The 13,091-nt window shown below is 58.4% G+C and overlaps 1 protein-coding gene across 4 annotated transcripts in view; it reads right to left on the bottom strand.

The window, feature by feature from the left end:
* Positions 1 to 5,821: 5,821 nt before the first annotated feature.
* The window catches only part of DPP6 (dipeptidyl peptidase like 6), a 945,711-nt gene continuing 938,441 nt past the window's right edge, over positions 5,822 to 13,091 (bottom strand). For all 4 annotated transcript variants that reach the window (XM_043590488.1, XM_043590487.1, XM_043590485.1 and 1 more), the window contains exons 22-26: positions 12,191 to 12,302; positions 10,760 to 10,818; positions 9,883 to 9,955; positions 9,719 to 9,792; positions 5,822 to 7,669 (exon numbers count right to left, since the gene is read on the bottom strand). In XM_043590488.1, the coding sequence (XP_043446423.1) occupies positions 7,523 to 7,669; positions 9,719 to 9,792; positions 9,883 to 9,955; positions 10,760 to 10,818; positions 12,191 to 12,302 (465 nt within the window). In that variant the 3' untranslated portion in view covers positions 5,822 to 7,522. The remainder of the gene's footprint in view (positions 7,670 to 9,718; positions 9,793 to 9,882; positions 9,956 to 10,759; positions 10,819 to 12,190; positions 12,303 to 13,091) is intronic.

Here is a 13,091-nt window from a genome sequence, read left to right as displayed (position 1 = left end):
GAAGGAATGTTTGTGACGTCTGTGCTCAAGTGCTGACAGCTGTGGTGCATCGTGACGTTGGTGGAGCCGGTGCTGCGCTGTGAGGCTTATTCCCGGCCGTCCGCTCCTCCCCGGGGCCCCCGGACGGCCCGCTGCTGGCTCCTGAAGGAGGACAATCAGTGCGGCCTCCTTCCGTCCCCCGCATCACGGGGAGGTCACCCCCGCCTCTTCCCAGCCGCCGCGCGCCCCGTCTCTACCCACTCTGCCTGACACAGAAGAAAGAAAGACTCCCCCTGTCCCCAGACGGCCTGACATCAGGTGGCAAGATGCTGGGTCCATCTGTGGAAGATCACCGCCCCCCCCCCTCCCCAAAGCCACTGAGGACACCACGGCCAGGATGGAGCGTGTGGTTTTGTGACCTGGCCAGAAGCTTCTCCCAGTGCAAGCATCCTCCGGCCCGTCTAGGGGCCCCGCCCCCTCCCTTCCCACGGTGGCCCCAGATGTGAAGGGTCCGCGGCCAGAGAAGCTCGCCGCTCCTCACAGAAGGTGTTGCAAGAAGGAATCCTGCCCGTCGCGGTCCAGCTCTGTTTTCAGGGATGTTAGGTTGACCCTCTGAAATTGGCGGCAATAGAAGTATTTACGGCACAGAAATCCGCAAACGCTACAGACGGGCGCTTGTAACGGTTTTCTCCCGGAGACGCGCTTTCCCAGCACACGGCCGAGACGGTCATCTACGTCCAGCTCAACGGGCTGTCTTCTTCGTCTGAGCGCAGGAATAGCTCATTCAACAAATCATTATTCTGACTTGTAGACAATGGTAAGATGCCTGTAAAAAATGGTTATTTAGAAACTATACGTTTCTTAACATAATCGGAGGCATAAAAGTCCAACAATCTGCTTGCATTCAAAAGCAGAATTTGGGGACACTGGTGCATTTTTAGTCAATGAGTTTGCTATATATATTTGGTTTTAAGGTGCCCCCTCCCCATAAGGAATACGGGCAGCGAAATCTACTTGACCCATGACAGTAGAGACCCCAAGCTCCCCTGGGGTCTCATGGATGGCAGTGATTTATATGTCACTGGCTCCTCCCACTGCTGTCTTAATTTGGGACATTCGCCTTCTGAGAACACCCTTCCAAGAGTGCCTGGGAGAGAGCCCAGCACAGACACCAGCACAGGGCTTCCGTGGGAACGGCAGGACAGATGCCCCGCCCCGCTTGTGTGTGTGGCCTGTCCAGACATACGGGGCAGCGTGTCCCCTCTGGAGCCCTTCACGACCCTGGGTCCGGCCACGTCGACCAGCAGAGCACGGGCTGCAGACCCTGGGCTGCCAGGGTGGCCCCGGATCCCCCGGAGGAGTCACCGGATGGATGCTCTGTGGGTCCCCGCTGAAGTGGGGAGAACGCCCACCTCCCAAGCTCCTCACCTGCCTCTCTCCCGGGAAATGGGCCCGTCAGCTCTGGCTTGAGCTCCTGTCACAGAGTTAGAGCCTTCCAGTCACTTTCTCTCCGGGCGCCTGGGCAGAAGGCCCCTCCTGTCCTCTTTCCCCCCAAAACAAACCAATCGGCACCACCCAAACCAAAACCAAACCTATTATTCAAGTGCTTCGTGGTCACAATGGGTCACAGGTCACCTGTGCCCAGATAGGGCTAAACTCTGGCTTAGGACCCAGTGAGAGCCCCCTTTGGAGGGGAGCTCCGTGGTGGCAGGGTCCTCATTCTGGCAGCCAGCCATCTTCCTTCACCTGGGCCGGGGCCCGCACCTCTCTGTTCCTTCTCTTTCCTGGTCTGCGACATGCAGCCAAGAACACAGCATCACAGGGCGTTGTAGATCGATGTGTGAACTGTGTCAGGATTGTACGTGGATCCACGTGGCGTGCACAGAACCGTGCCTGGAACCAAGCAAGCTTTCGATAAATGTTCTTCAAGATCGTTGCCGCGGCCCTTGCTCTGTGCAGAGTGAACGGCTGTGATGTCGTCTGCCTTTGCCCAACACGAGGGCTTTGTTGTCTGGAATAGCCAGCCCTTACAAAAACATTCTGCAGCACCCGTTAGAGGTTTGAGCTGTGCTCGCAGCGATGTGTGGGAGCCACGTCACGGACGGGTGTCTGCTTGGCCCTGAGGGAACAGAGAGGACGGTGAGGGGACACGGTGGTCACCTGCGGCCTCTTAAGGTGGGATGGTGGGAGCCGCCTCTTGGCATTTGCACGTGCATTTCAGCGGCCAGAGGTTAGTCAAAGGAGGCCGGAAGTTGTGTTTCTTTCCTCTGGATGTCCACGGGCCCAGCTAAAACTTGGGGGCCCATTTCTAAGGAAGAGGGAGACAAGAACGAGGGTGCCTAGTAGAAAGTGTCTGTGGGAATTCTGCCACCGGCCTGCTCCCCCCCACCTGGCAACGTCTCCTGATTGAGCAGGTGTCTGATGCCTGGGGCCACGCCCTTAGCCAGACTGGGGGGGGGGGGGAGTCTGCTGCATCTATGGGGCATCCCGTGCGTCCCCAGCTTCTTGCATAGCTAACGGGAAGGGGGACGGTCAAGGTTATATTATCGGACACCATGTAACAAATTACTCCAAACTCAGTGGCGGGAACAGTTATGCTCATTTATCAGCTCCGTTTCTAAGGGTTGGAAACTCGAGAGTGGCCTGCCTGGCAGATTCTGGCCACCAGCCTCCGTAGGACTGATGGGGCAGGAGGACTTACTTCCAAAGCGGTGCCCTCATGCGTCCTGGGTGTTGTGGGGGGAGACCTCAGCTCCTCACCTGGGGCTGCTTGAGCGTCCTCACAGCCTGATCCCAGAGACGAGGCAGAAGCTTCAGTACCTGTAACGGCCCAGCCTGGAGAGGCCCGCGGTCGCCTCGGCAGTCTTCTTTGGTCACGGGAGTCAGGCCTCAGGAGTCCCAGCAGAAGCAGAGCCCTCCCAGGGCTTCAGATCTAGCAAACAGATATTTGACGAGTCAGAATAAACTCTCTATGGGCATAGAGCTCTCGACACCCTCCAGAACAGAAGCGAGGGAAGGCTTTGTGCAGTAAGGTTGGGCCCTAAGACGAGGCAGGTAAGACACGTAGGCTGTGAGGTCCAAGGCGATGCCGCCTCCCAGGGTTGGGCAAGTGCAGAGTTGTTCAATTAGCCCGTGAACCTGGCCTCGCATCTAAACAGATCTGACTCTCAACTGGGGTGATGTTGTTCCCCACGGGACATGGGGCGATGTTGGGGGACATATTTGACTGTCATGGTAAATAGTGCATCTGGTAAATACAGGGCAGTGAGCAGCTAAGCTCCCTGCCTGCACAGGATGGCCGCCGCTGAAAGAATGATCCAGGCCGGGGTGTCCGAGTGGCTGGGGATCGTTGGGAAAGGGGAAGTCGCGCTAAAGGCAGCTAGCGCGTGTAGGGGCAGCGGCGTGTGGGGTTCGTGCAGGGAGAGGAGAGCCTGTCCGCGTGGCCGGGCCGTGTGTGCAGGGTAGTCAGGGGAGGGGAAGTCTGTGAGATAAACTGGGCCTGGGGGTTGGGGGCGCTGTAAGGTATGATTCAGGAGTTCCGACACGGGCCCACAGGAAATGGGAAGCCTCTGTGAGGTGGTTGGTTCTGGGTTCAAGGGGACCAGCCGGAGCCGCAGCGTTCAGCGTGGTGCCTCTCAAGTGCGGACGGGTGCACACGGGCGCGTCGGTGTCCTGGGCTTCCGGTCTACTTTGCAGAGCGCCGTCGCGGGTTCTGGTGAGCACCACAGCTCGAGGGCCGCGCTGTGAGGGTGTGGCTGACTGGGGCCGTTCCGCTCCCCTGTGTCGCTCCAGATCCCAGCTCAGGAAACAAAACGCCAGAACTGCCACCGCTGATGCAACGTGAGACTTCCTAGCAAGGAGGCCCCACCTGGGGTTTGCTCGGAACCCAGACGTTGACACCCGTTTTCACCGAGGCCGGCTCCGTGTTGGCCGGGGGCTTGGGCCCCCAGAGCTGGCGGGGCCGAGAGCCCCAGCGGCGCCCGTGAGGCTCAGGAACCTGGCCTTTGGAGCTTCTCCCCACGAGAAAACAGTGAGGGGAAGAAGCACCTAGTGCTGCTGCCTTTCCGGGTTGGGGGGCAGCTGCCTTGCCTCCCCTGGGCTCTAGCTCCCCGATCCGATCCGTGCAGTGAGTGATGGGGCTCGGGGGCCGATGGCAGCGTTGCAGCTTGTGGTTTGCAGGAGGGCCCATCCCGACTCTCTGGGGAGCCCCGCTCGGAGGCAGTATCCCCGGGGTTGGACCCCCTCCCTCCCTCTCTCCCCTCGTGCCCCTGTCCCTCTCCCTTCCTCCCCCTCCTTCCCTCCTCCTGACCCCCAGGGCTCCCACCCACTCCTCAGCAACTCCTCTCCAACACCCGTTTTCTGCCAGCCGGAAACTAAACAAAGAGCACCTGCCAGGGACGGAATGTTTGTATCCTCCCCAAATTCGTAGGTTGGGATCTTACCCCCAGGGTGGTGGTTTTACAAGGTGGGGTCATTGGGAGGAAGTTAGGCTTAGATGAGGTCATGAGGGTGGGACCCCATGGTGGGGTTAGCGCCCCGATAGGAAGAGAGAGCGCCCTCCCCCACCCGGCCCCTCCCTCTCTGCCCTGTGAGGACGCAGCCAGATGGCGGCGGCCGTCTATGAACCGGGAGGACAGCTCTCACCAGGCACGGGATCAGCCGGCACCTTGATCTTGGACTTCCAGCCTCCAGACTGTGAGAAGTACATTCCTATTGTGTGAGTGCCCCGTCTGTGGGGTTTTCTCACGGCAGCCTGAGCGGACTAAGACACCACCAGCGTGAGAGTGAGAGAGAGCAGGGCCGCGAGCTCCCAGCCGGCTGGAGTGCGGAGCTCCGGGGCTCAGTCACCATCACTTGTGCTGGGGCGGGGGGGGGGGGACTCCGAGCTGGCAGAGGGGAGCCACACTGTGGAAAAGGGGGTCAGGTGCGCCCTGCTGGGGGCCGTGGGCGTGGGGAAGTCAGGAGGGCTGACCAGAAGCAGGATCCTAGGCGGTTGGTTGGGGGGGCATATTTGGCTTTCCCCGTCAGTCCTAAGTTGGAGGTGGGGGCGAGAGCGAGGGAAGCTGGCGGGTGTTGATCAAGGCCTGGCCGTTTGGGGCTGGTGGCTGCAGACCGCGGCTTGGCTTCCCCGACTGGTGGCTGTGGGTTGGGGGTCAGAGCTCTGGGTCTACATATGATCTGGGGACATCCTCCGTCTGCGTATCCAGTATCTCACCAGGCTTCCCGGTGTCTCCTGTGATTATCCTAAGAACTCACACCACGTGCTAATGGAAGACGGCCAGAGGAGGCCTGAAATGCCTTTCCAGTCCCTCTGTGACACTGGGGCTTTAACGGGGCTTCCAGAAGGCAATCAAGCCTTCACAAAATCATCGTTCGGACGCTGCTAAGTCAGGCAGGAGAGGGAGGGGCCTGTTTTCAGGCCAGTGAGGATAGAGCTCCGCCCCCCACCCCCGCGTGCACACCTCTGAGAGCGAGGCAGCCCGTGTGCCAGGGAATGCCACCGAGATGGAGGCTTTCCTAGTTTTCTAGCGGGCAATGCTGCGGTCTCGACTGAGAGCCAGGTTTGCTCTTAGTGTTAGGGAGTATCTCTGTGTCCTCACCCTAAAACTTTAAAGACGTGACTGAAATTCATTTTCTCTGGTTGGTTTGGGACTTTTGACATATTTGAGTGCTCCTGTCCTTCCGTGCGTACCCCACTGTGACAGGTGCGGTTTTTATTTGCCGCCCACCAGGCTCTTGGGGACAGGCATCCATGGTTGGGGCTCAGTAAGTACCTTGAGACACGTGACGCTTTGCACACTTCCTAAGCAGAGATGGTGGAGGATAAGCAAGGAAAGAGCTATCCGAGTGGTAAAATAATGTTTTATTCCATGGATGAACAAACGCTAGTATGCCACATGCTCACTCCCCTCCTGCCAGATCTCGCGGCCACAGCTGGCTTCCCCTGTCGGACCTAGTCGGCTTTGCAGTCGGTCAAGCCCGCTGAGAATAGCGAAAGCACGGTCACGTAGCACTCACAGCGGTCCGGCTGCTCACGCGTCGGGTCCTTTTCGCAAGTGACGACGTCTCACCCGAAAAAATCCGGTGACGGAGACCCTCCAATGGCGCTAACTGCAACTGACATTGCAAACTCACGGAGACGAGACCCACGCCCTCAAACACCGAAAAGCGACGCGGACAAATCTCTGCCGACGGCATGTCAAGGACCCCCCGGCAGGACCGGACGCTGGAGAGATCAGTACTGCCGTTCAGGTGGTCGACGAGCTCCGAGGGAAACAAGAGTGATCGGTGCATTTCCGACTGGCACTGGTGGGGAGTGCGGGTCAGCCACAGAGCGGCGGCATGCAGGCGAAATGAGCTGGTGGAGGGCCGGGGCCCGATCCCGTCTTTATATACAACGAAATGAAATAGACACCGGGAGCACCGGGGGTTCGTCCCGTCGGAGGGTGTGTGACACGTGGACAGGCTGCTGGCGCACGGTGGCGGGGCCACCGAGCCGTCCCCGGGGCGGGAGGCCACCGCCCGCGCCCACGCTTCCCAGGCCTGTCCCCTGAACACGCACACAGACCTGGGGATGGAGTCCACCCTTAGTCTTTACCTTTTTTTAACCAAATGCCATCTGAAAAGCCTTGACAAGGTATCAGGGGGAAAAAGGCTACAAGACATACGTGGATAGTGCGAGTCTGAGCCAAATCCCAATGCAGCTTCGTGGGAAAGAAGTTTTATTTAGGATTTTTTTTTTTTTTTTAGTATAGTACTGGATGTTCGTTCCCCTCAGGTTTTTGAAATTTCTGCACAAAGTCTCAAGACAATCTTGAGGAGAGAGCAGTTCGTTGCTTCTGATGTGTTTCTTTATCCAAACAAGTGCAAAGCCTACACGGGGACCGAAGAACAGAAAGCAAACAAAGCCAAGAAAGAACACAAAGAAGGAGAGACACAAAGAAGGAGAGACAGCCCGTGACCCGAGACAGTGCCAGGTAAAAACCATAGAAAAATACGAATTAATTCCGTAAGGTTAACCATTAGCGAAGCTACGGGAACACCGGGTTCAGCCCTGACAACGCCGGATCTCCGAATTACAGAAAGGAGCGAGCCGATCTATGAACAAGTACTGCTAAAATAATTGTGCTATAGTCGTTTCCATGGCGTGGGTGTATCAGACAGGGTGGAAAACTGCTCATGTGGACGCGGCCGCTGGCCAGGGCGGGTCTTTGCGCTACTGCGGGAGAGCTGGGATTTAAGGGCCGATTTCTGCATTGCTGTCCGTCCTTTGTTCCTTGGGGAGGGGCCGGGGGATGCACCGGTCACCCTGGGGCCAGGAGGAGGCGATGCTGCTGCGGCGGCGGCGGCGGCGATGATGCGTCTCGGCCTGGGAAGGAGCTGGTTTCTGAAGCAAAACCGCCTTCGGGACACATGCTATGGAAATCACACTTGCTGCCCCGGCCCCGGCCTCTGCGGGAGAGGGGGGCGGGGTCCCGGCCGCACACTGTTCCAGGGGGAGCCCCCGCCGTGCTCAGGGCTGGCTCTGGCTCCGGCTCCCGGGTCAGTCCTCCTCCTCCTCCTCTTTCGCTGTGGCTGCGGGGAGTTTGTCCTGAATCCGGAAGCACTCCACAAAGAAGTTGATGATGGACCGGTACAGGTGCTGGTGCAGGGAGGCGCTGTGGAAGTAATGGCTTTCGTCGGGGTAGATCTGCGGGGAAGGCGGGGACAGGTTACTCGCCGCTGGAGTGGTCGCCCCCCACCCCCCCCAAACTCAGCACGGCCCGGGCACCACATGCGGCTTGGAGTCGGCCCGAGCAATGGGTTTCCTCAACCCCTCCAGTGCTGGCGTCAGGGCACTCAGGGCACCGGGTGCCTAAATTAGACCACGCTTTGGTCACCAGACTCGGTGCCGTCTGTGCCGTCCGTCTGGTTTGCATTTGCAGCAAGGACGGATCCGAGGTCCGGGACCACAGAGGCTCCGGCCCAGGGCCCCAGGGCCCAGGATCCCCAAAGACACGGGAAGCTTTCTGTGCTCTCTCTACAACCCTCACAGGCCGGATCCTGCTGCTGTGTTCTGGGGCCCGGCCACCCGCGTTTGGCTCGCCCTCTGACCGTGGGCAGGTAACCTTCCTGGGCCTCAGTTTCCAGCTGTGTTACGTGGAGATGATTACTGTGACCGAATCCGGCTCATATCGTTTTGTGGGGATTAACCGTTATGCTCCCTGAAGCATTTAGAACGAGGCCAGGACACGGGGAACGCGAAGAAGACGATGTGAATGGCCGTCCCCATATCCTAGAGGCGCCACACCATTTCCACGCAAAGGCACCTGTTCCGGCAGGGACTCAAAGCCAAGTCTTGCTGACCTGGAAGCCCACTTTCTTCCCGTGACACCTGCTGGCTCCCGCATTCTGAATCCTGTCTTCCTCTGTGTCTCTGGAGGCGGGCATTCACCGTTACTTTCGAGTAGTTATTACTGATGGGAGTGAGCTATTATGTATACGGTAGAATGTCTGTGGTACAGAAGGACACAGAGCAGGAGGCACGTCTCTTCCTACCCGGGTCCCTTGTCCCTGTGCCCTTTTCTGGAGTTGCTTACTGTTGCAAATTCACTGAGGATCTGTGAAAACCTCTGCTGTGCCTGCAGGCCCGGTGCTGGGCGTGGATCCCTTTCGCTGTCTCGAGTGTGGTCTACAATGCATATTGCTCAAAAGCTTGCCGATTTCGCTTAGTCTGCCTCTTGGGCGAGCGATCCACACCCGCACACGGAGACTGACCCTGTAACCCACCACGGCTGCGCTAGGTGCATAAAATGTATTTACACCCCGGCAGCTATCAAACTCACTACGATCTGAACACTTGCAAAGTGAGCTCAGAGGTCACATTAACCAAGTCCTCTCTTCCCCCTTCAGCAGCTCAGGCCAAGCCCCCTCCTTGCAGGGACACACGCGTCCCTCCAACAAGACAGCGATGCCAGAAGGCCAGGGGCTTGGAGACAGAAGGCAGGCAGCGGTCGGTGCTGGGGCCGGTGCTGTCTGAGGGCTGATGGGTGCTGAGGGGAGGAAATCTCCCATTGATCCCTGGACCTGAAAAGACCATCGGGGTCTTTTTTGCCAAAGGGAACCCCTGGTCGAGAAGGAAACGGAAGATGTTTCCAGAAGCAGCACTGTGCATTGCTGGAAAAAGCCCAGCCTTGAGCTGCTGGGCCACTACTGGATGCCAGGGAAAACGAGGCTGTGAGTACGTTTCATGGAAGGGTAGCACTCTAACGGCCGCTCAGCCACAGATGATTCTGGAACATTCCTCCAGAATTTAGTTAACGTGTGGTACTGTCCGGCAGGAGGCCAGTGAGAGAAGCTTCAGGACCTGCACGTGTAAAGCCCCCCAAGGCCCTCAGGATGCTGCTCTGGTCAACACTGGGACAACAGTCCCACTGTCACCCGCCAGGGACACCACCAGCCTCACCGTGGCGGTGTGGTGGCTGTCCTGACCTTGCTCACCGCGGGACTGGGTGGGGGGGGGGGTGCTACAGGGGTTTTGCACACAGCTCGAGTGTAGAACCGAGCCATCAGCATCAATTAGTGGAGAAAATAAGCACTCGCTAACTCGTCTGGCCCGACGTGCCCCGGCCTGTCTCTGACAGCCGCGACACGGGTGCGTCTGCAGACACGGGATGAACGGAATACCAATCAGTTCCTTTTCCACGAGAAGAATGTGTCTCTCCAAGCGTGGAACAGAGTGGGTGTGCGAATACTGTACCTGTAAGCTGTAATTAGCCTTCCCCTTAATTAGCTGTGTAATGAGTTCCGCCGTGTGCTGGAAATGGATTTTTTCTGTTAAAGAAAACAAAAAAGAGGACAGTACGGGTTAAACCCAGCACACCATCAGGGGCGATGCAGGGAATGAGCGTCCCCGGTCCTCACCGTCAGCGGTTGCATGAATGATTAGAAACTGCTGCTCTTCCAGGGCTGACACTCGATGAGCCACCTTGGTCATCTGCACGGGCAGGGCAAGGGGACAGAGTTAGTGGGCCTCACCGCAGCCAGCGAGGTGTTCGTCCCGGGAGAAGCAGGGGCTTCGCAGGGGAGGGGAGCGCACAGAGCGTCCCAGAAGCCTCCCTGCATGAGCTCCTCTTAGGAGGAGGAAGGGGTGGAAGAGAAGAGGGCACAGGAGAGCTCCCTTCCGCCCACGGCAGGTGGCCCCAGAGGGCCACCAATCTCAGCCGGTGCCACTGGGAGATGACACCCCGGCCAGAGAGTCCCGTGGTCCACGCGCAAATCCCAGCTTTGAAGCCAGGTCCTCCGGGCAACAGAAGTCTGGCCTCCCCCTCTTGCCCCCCTCACCCCGCTGAAGAAACACCCAGGTGACACCTGCACTGAGTCACTTCGGTGGCTATGGCCTGGCAGGTGGTATTGGAGAACTTTTCTGTAGCCCAACCAGGGGTTTATCTCCCCAAAGCAGAACCAGCCTTGGATGAGGGGACCGGCAGTCACCCGTGCCGACGACCGTGGATCCCGGGACAGACCCTCTGTCCGTCCGAAGACTTTCCTAACCCCCCTCCTTGCCTCTCGGGTGCCAGAAAGGGAAAGTGGACAGACCCGGGAGAGGCCCCGCTCACCAGCGTTCACGGCCCGGTGGAAGGTTTTCTCAGAGCGAGTTTGGCGGGGGAGAGGGGGAGCCCAGCAGGCCCGGGCAGGGAGCGTGGGTCCCAGAACTGGGCCGGGGGCCAGGGGGGCGCGAGAGAGGATTTCCGGAGGGGCGGCCCGAGCTCGCCCGATTCCCCATCCTGCCCACATGTACCTCGTATGCCCTATTGTCAAGTCCGTGGAGGCCCAGGTACCTCTCGGAGAACGCAGACGCTGGAAACGAGAAGAGGGGGGCAGGGTTACCCGAGGGGAGCCGGTGCCGAGCCCCCCGATGCGGGGACGCCCTTGGCAGGGGGCTGGGACAGGGAGGGTGGGCTCACCCACACTTTCAGGGCAAACGTTTGTTTCTAAAACACTGCCTCAGCCTGCGGGGCTTCACGCAGGTAATCAGACAGCACCCCGGTAACATTCGAGTGTCTTAGAGTTGGTGGCCGGCTTTTAAGCAATACAGCAAAACCTCAACCGTGTGAAACAGTGACTCTGAAACCCCGTGAGCAGGATAATCCCTCACTTTGTTTCAAATACAGGAAAGGCTACAGATCCCAAAGAGCAGACTGCCATCAGGATTTGCTCTTTTTCTGTTTTTGTTTTGTTTGGTTTTAAACACTAGGCATGTCTGCGTCCGGTCCTGGGCGAGGGTCTGACGTCTGCCTGTCGGCAAAGTCAGGCTGGAGGAAGCACCAAACACTTCTGCAGGGGGCAGGGGGGATCTTTCATTTTCTTTTTAATGTTCACTTGACGGTGTTGTTTCTTTACTGTTTGTTTATTTTTGAGAGAAAGAATGTGTATGAGTGGGGGAGGGGCAGAGAGAGAGGGAGACACAGAATCCGAAACGGGCTCCAGGCTCCGCGAGCTGTCGGCACAGAGCCCGACGCGGGGCTCGAACCCACAAACAGTGAGATCGTGACCTGAGCCGAAGTCGGACGCTTCACCGACTGAGCCACCCAGGCGTCACAGGGACACCCTTAATTAAGTGGAGACGGCACTGGAGGATTCCCCCACCTGGGGCTGTGACCTAATCAAGGTGCAGGATGGTACATTTATGTGCATCCGAGTCAGGCACCTTTGAACCCGCATGATTAAAAAAATTAAGAAAGTCTGAGTTGAAAAAAATCTGAAATACGTTACATGTATTCCCATGGGAAAACGAATTTTAAATTATTACGTGTTTGAAGGAGCGGGGGAGTGCTGGGACTACAAGTTCAAGTCGGCATTAGAGCACCTTGTCAACGTGTCTTTTGTGAGCCTTTTGGCTGCAGGAGTCAGAGGTCCTCACAGTCCACGGGGTCCCGGGTGCTGAGATGGGGCACCAGGGAGGGGTCGGCGAGGGGACCCCTGGGTGGGTCTCGAGCTCCTGGTCTCGTGTGTCAGGAACGTGACTTACGGGTCTCGGGGGGTTGACCGGTTTCATCCAAACAAGTGACTGGAAGCCCTCCCTCCCCTTCCCAGGCTTCTGTCCAGGTTTCTCATTAGCCCGGGTCGCCTCCCACCCACCGTGGGTGCACGAAGCAAGGGAGGCAGGGGAAGTGTGGCGGGACGGGAGGCATGGGGCCGTGCGGGGGCCTCGTCGCGTCAAGACCATTACCGTAGAGCTTGAAGTCTGTTATTGGAGAGAGAGCAGAGCCACAGGTGAAAAGCTGACCCTGGTTTTCACCCTTCGCTGGGAGTATGTAAGTGCTCAGGTACCCGCCGTAGTCCTGCGAGAGACAGAAAGGGGGACAAGTGGGCAACGTGTCGAGGATTCCGTCACGACAACAGCCTCCGACGTAGGTCAGCGACTCAGCGGCCACTGTCATGTAGTTTCTGCCAAAAAGCAAAAAAGGATGAGAGGCAAACACCTTGCCAGTTAGATATTGCATGAGGCACTCCTCCCGTCTGTGGGCCTGGGGTCGTGGGAGCCACGTGACGGGAGCTGTGGTCGCGGGTCAGGAGCTGCGCGTGAGGTTCTCGTCAGGCCCCTTCCGAACCAGCATATTCCTGCAGTGCCTCGTGCTGCCTTCCTGACTCCAGCGGACCCAGCCACGTGAGGTGACCGTCAGGGGCCAACAAGGAGCCTGTGTCAAAGGGCCCAGGGACTGGTCGGCCAGAGTGCCTGGCTCAGGGCCGACAGGGGGCACGGCAGGTCCTTCTCAACCTTGGGGCTGGCACGCCAGGCCCCTGCTTGAACGCGGGCCTTCCGGGGAGAGTGAAACGTCACAGGCTATCTGCCACGGGCACCTTCAAAGCTGCTTGGTTCAGATGTGCTCTGTCTCCAGATCCCAGAGGAGCGGGACACAGATGAGATGTTGTGATGAGCGGCGGTGGGAAGGGACAGGGGCGCGGGCTCGAGACAGCCAGGTATGTTAAGGATATGGGGGCTGCTAACGGTGTTGTGTGGGCGTGTGTGTGTGTGTGTGTAGGGAGTATGTGTGTGTGAGTCTGTGTATGTGCGTGACTGTGTGTGCATGAGTGTGCACATAAGTGTACACGGGGGGGTCTGTGTGTTC

The sequence above is a fragment of the Prionailurus bengalensis genome, chromosome A2 (genome assembly GCF_016509475.1).
Source record: "Prionailurus bengalensis isolate Pbe53 chromosome A2, Fcat_Pben_1.1_paternal_pri, whole genome shotgun sequence".
NCBI lineage: Eukaryota > Metazoa > Chordata > Mammalia > Carnivora > Felidae > Prionailurus > Prionailurus bengalensis.
Note: the sequence above shows the minus strand (reverse complement) of the source record. Positions and strands in the feature narration are given on the sequence as shown.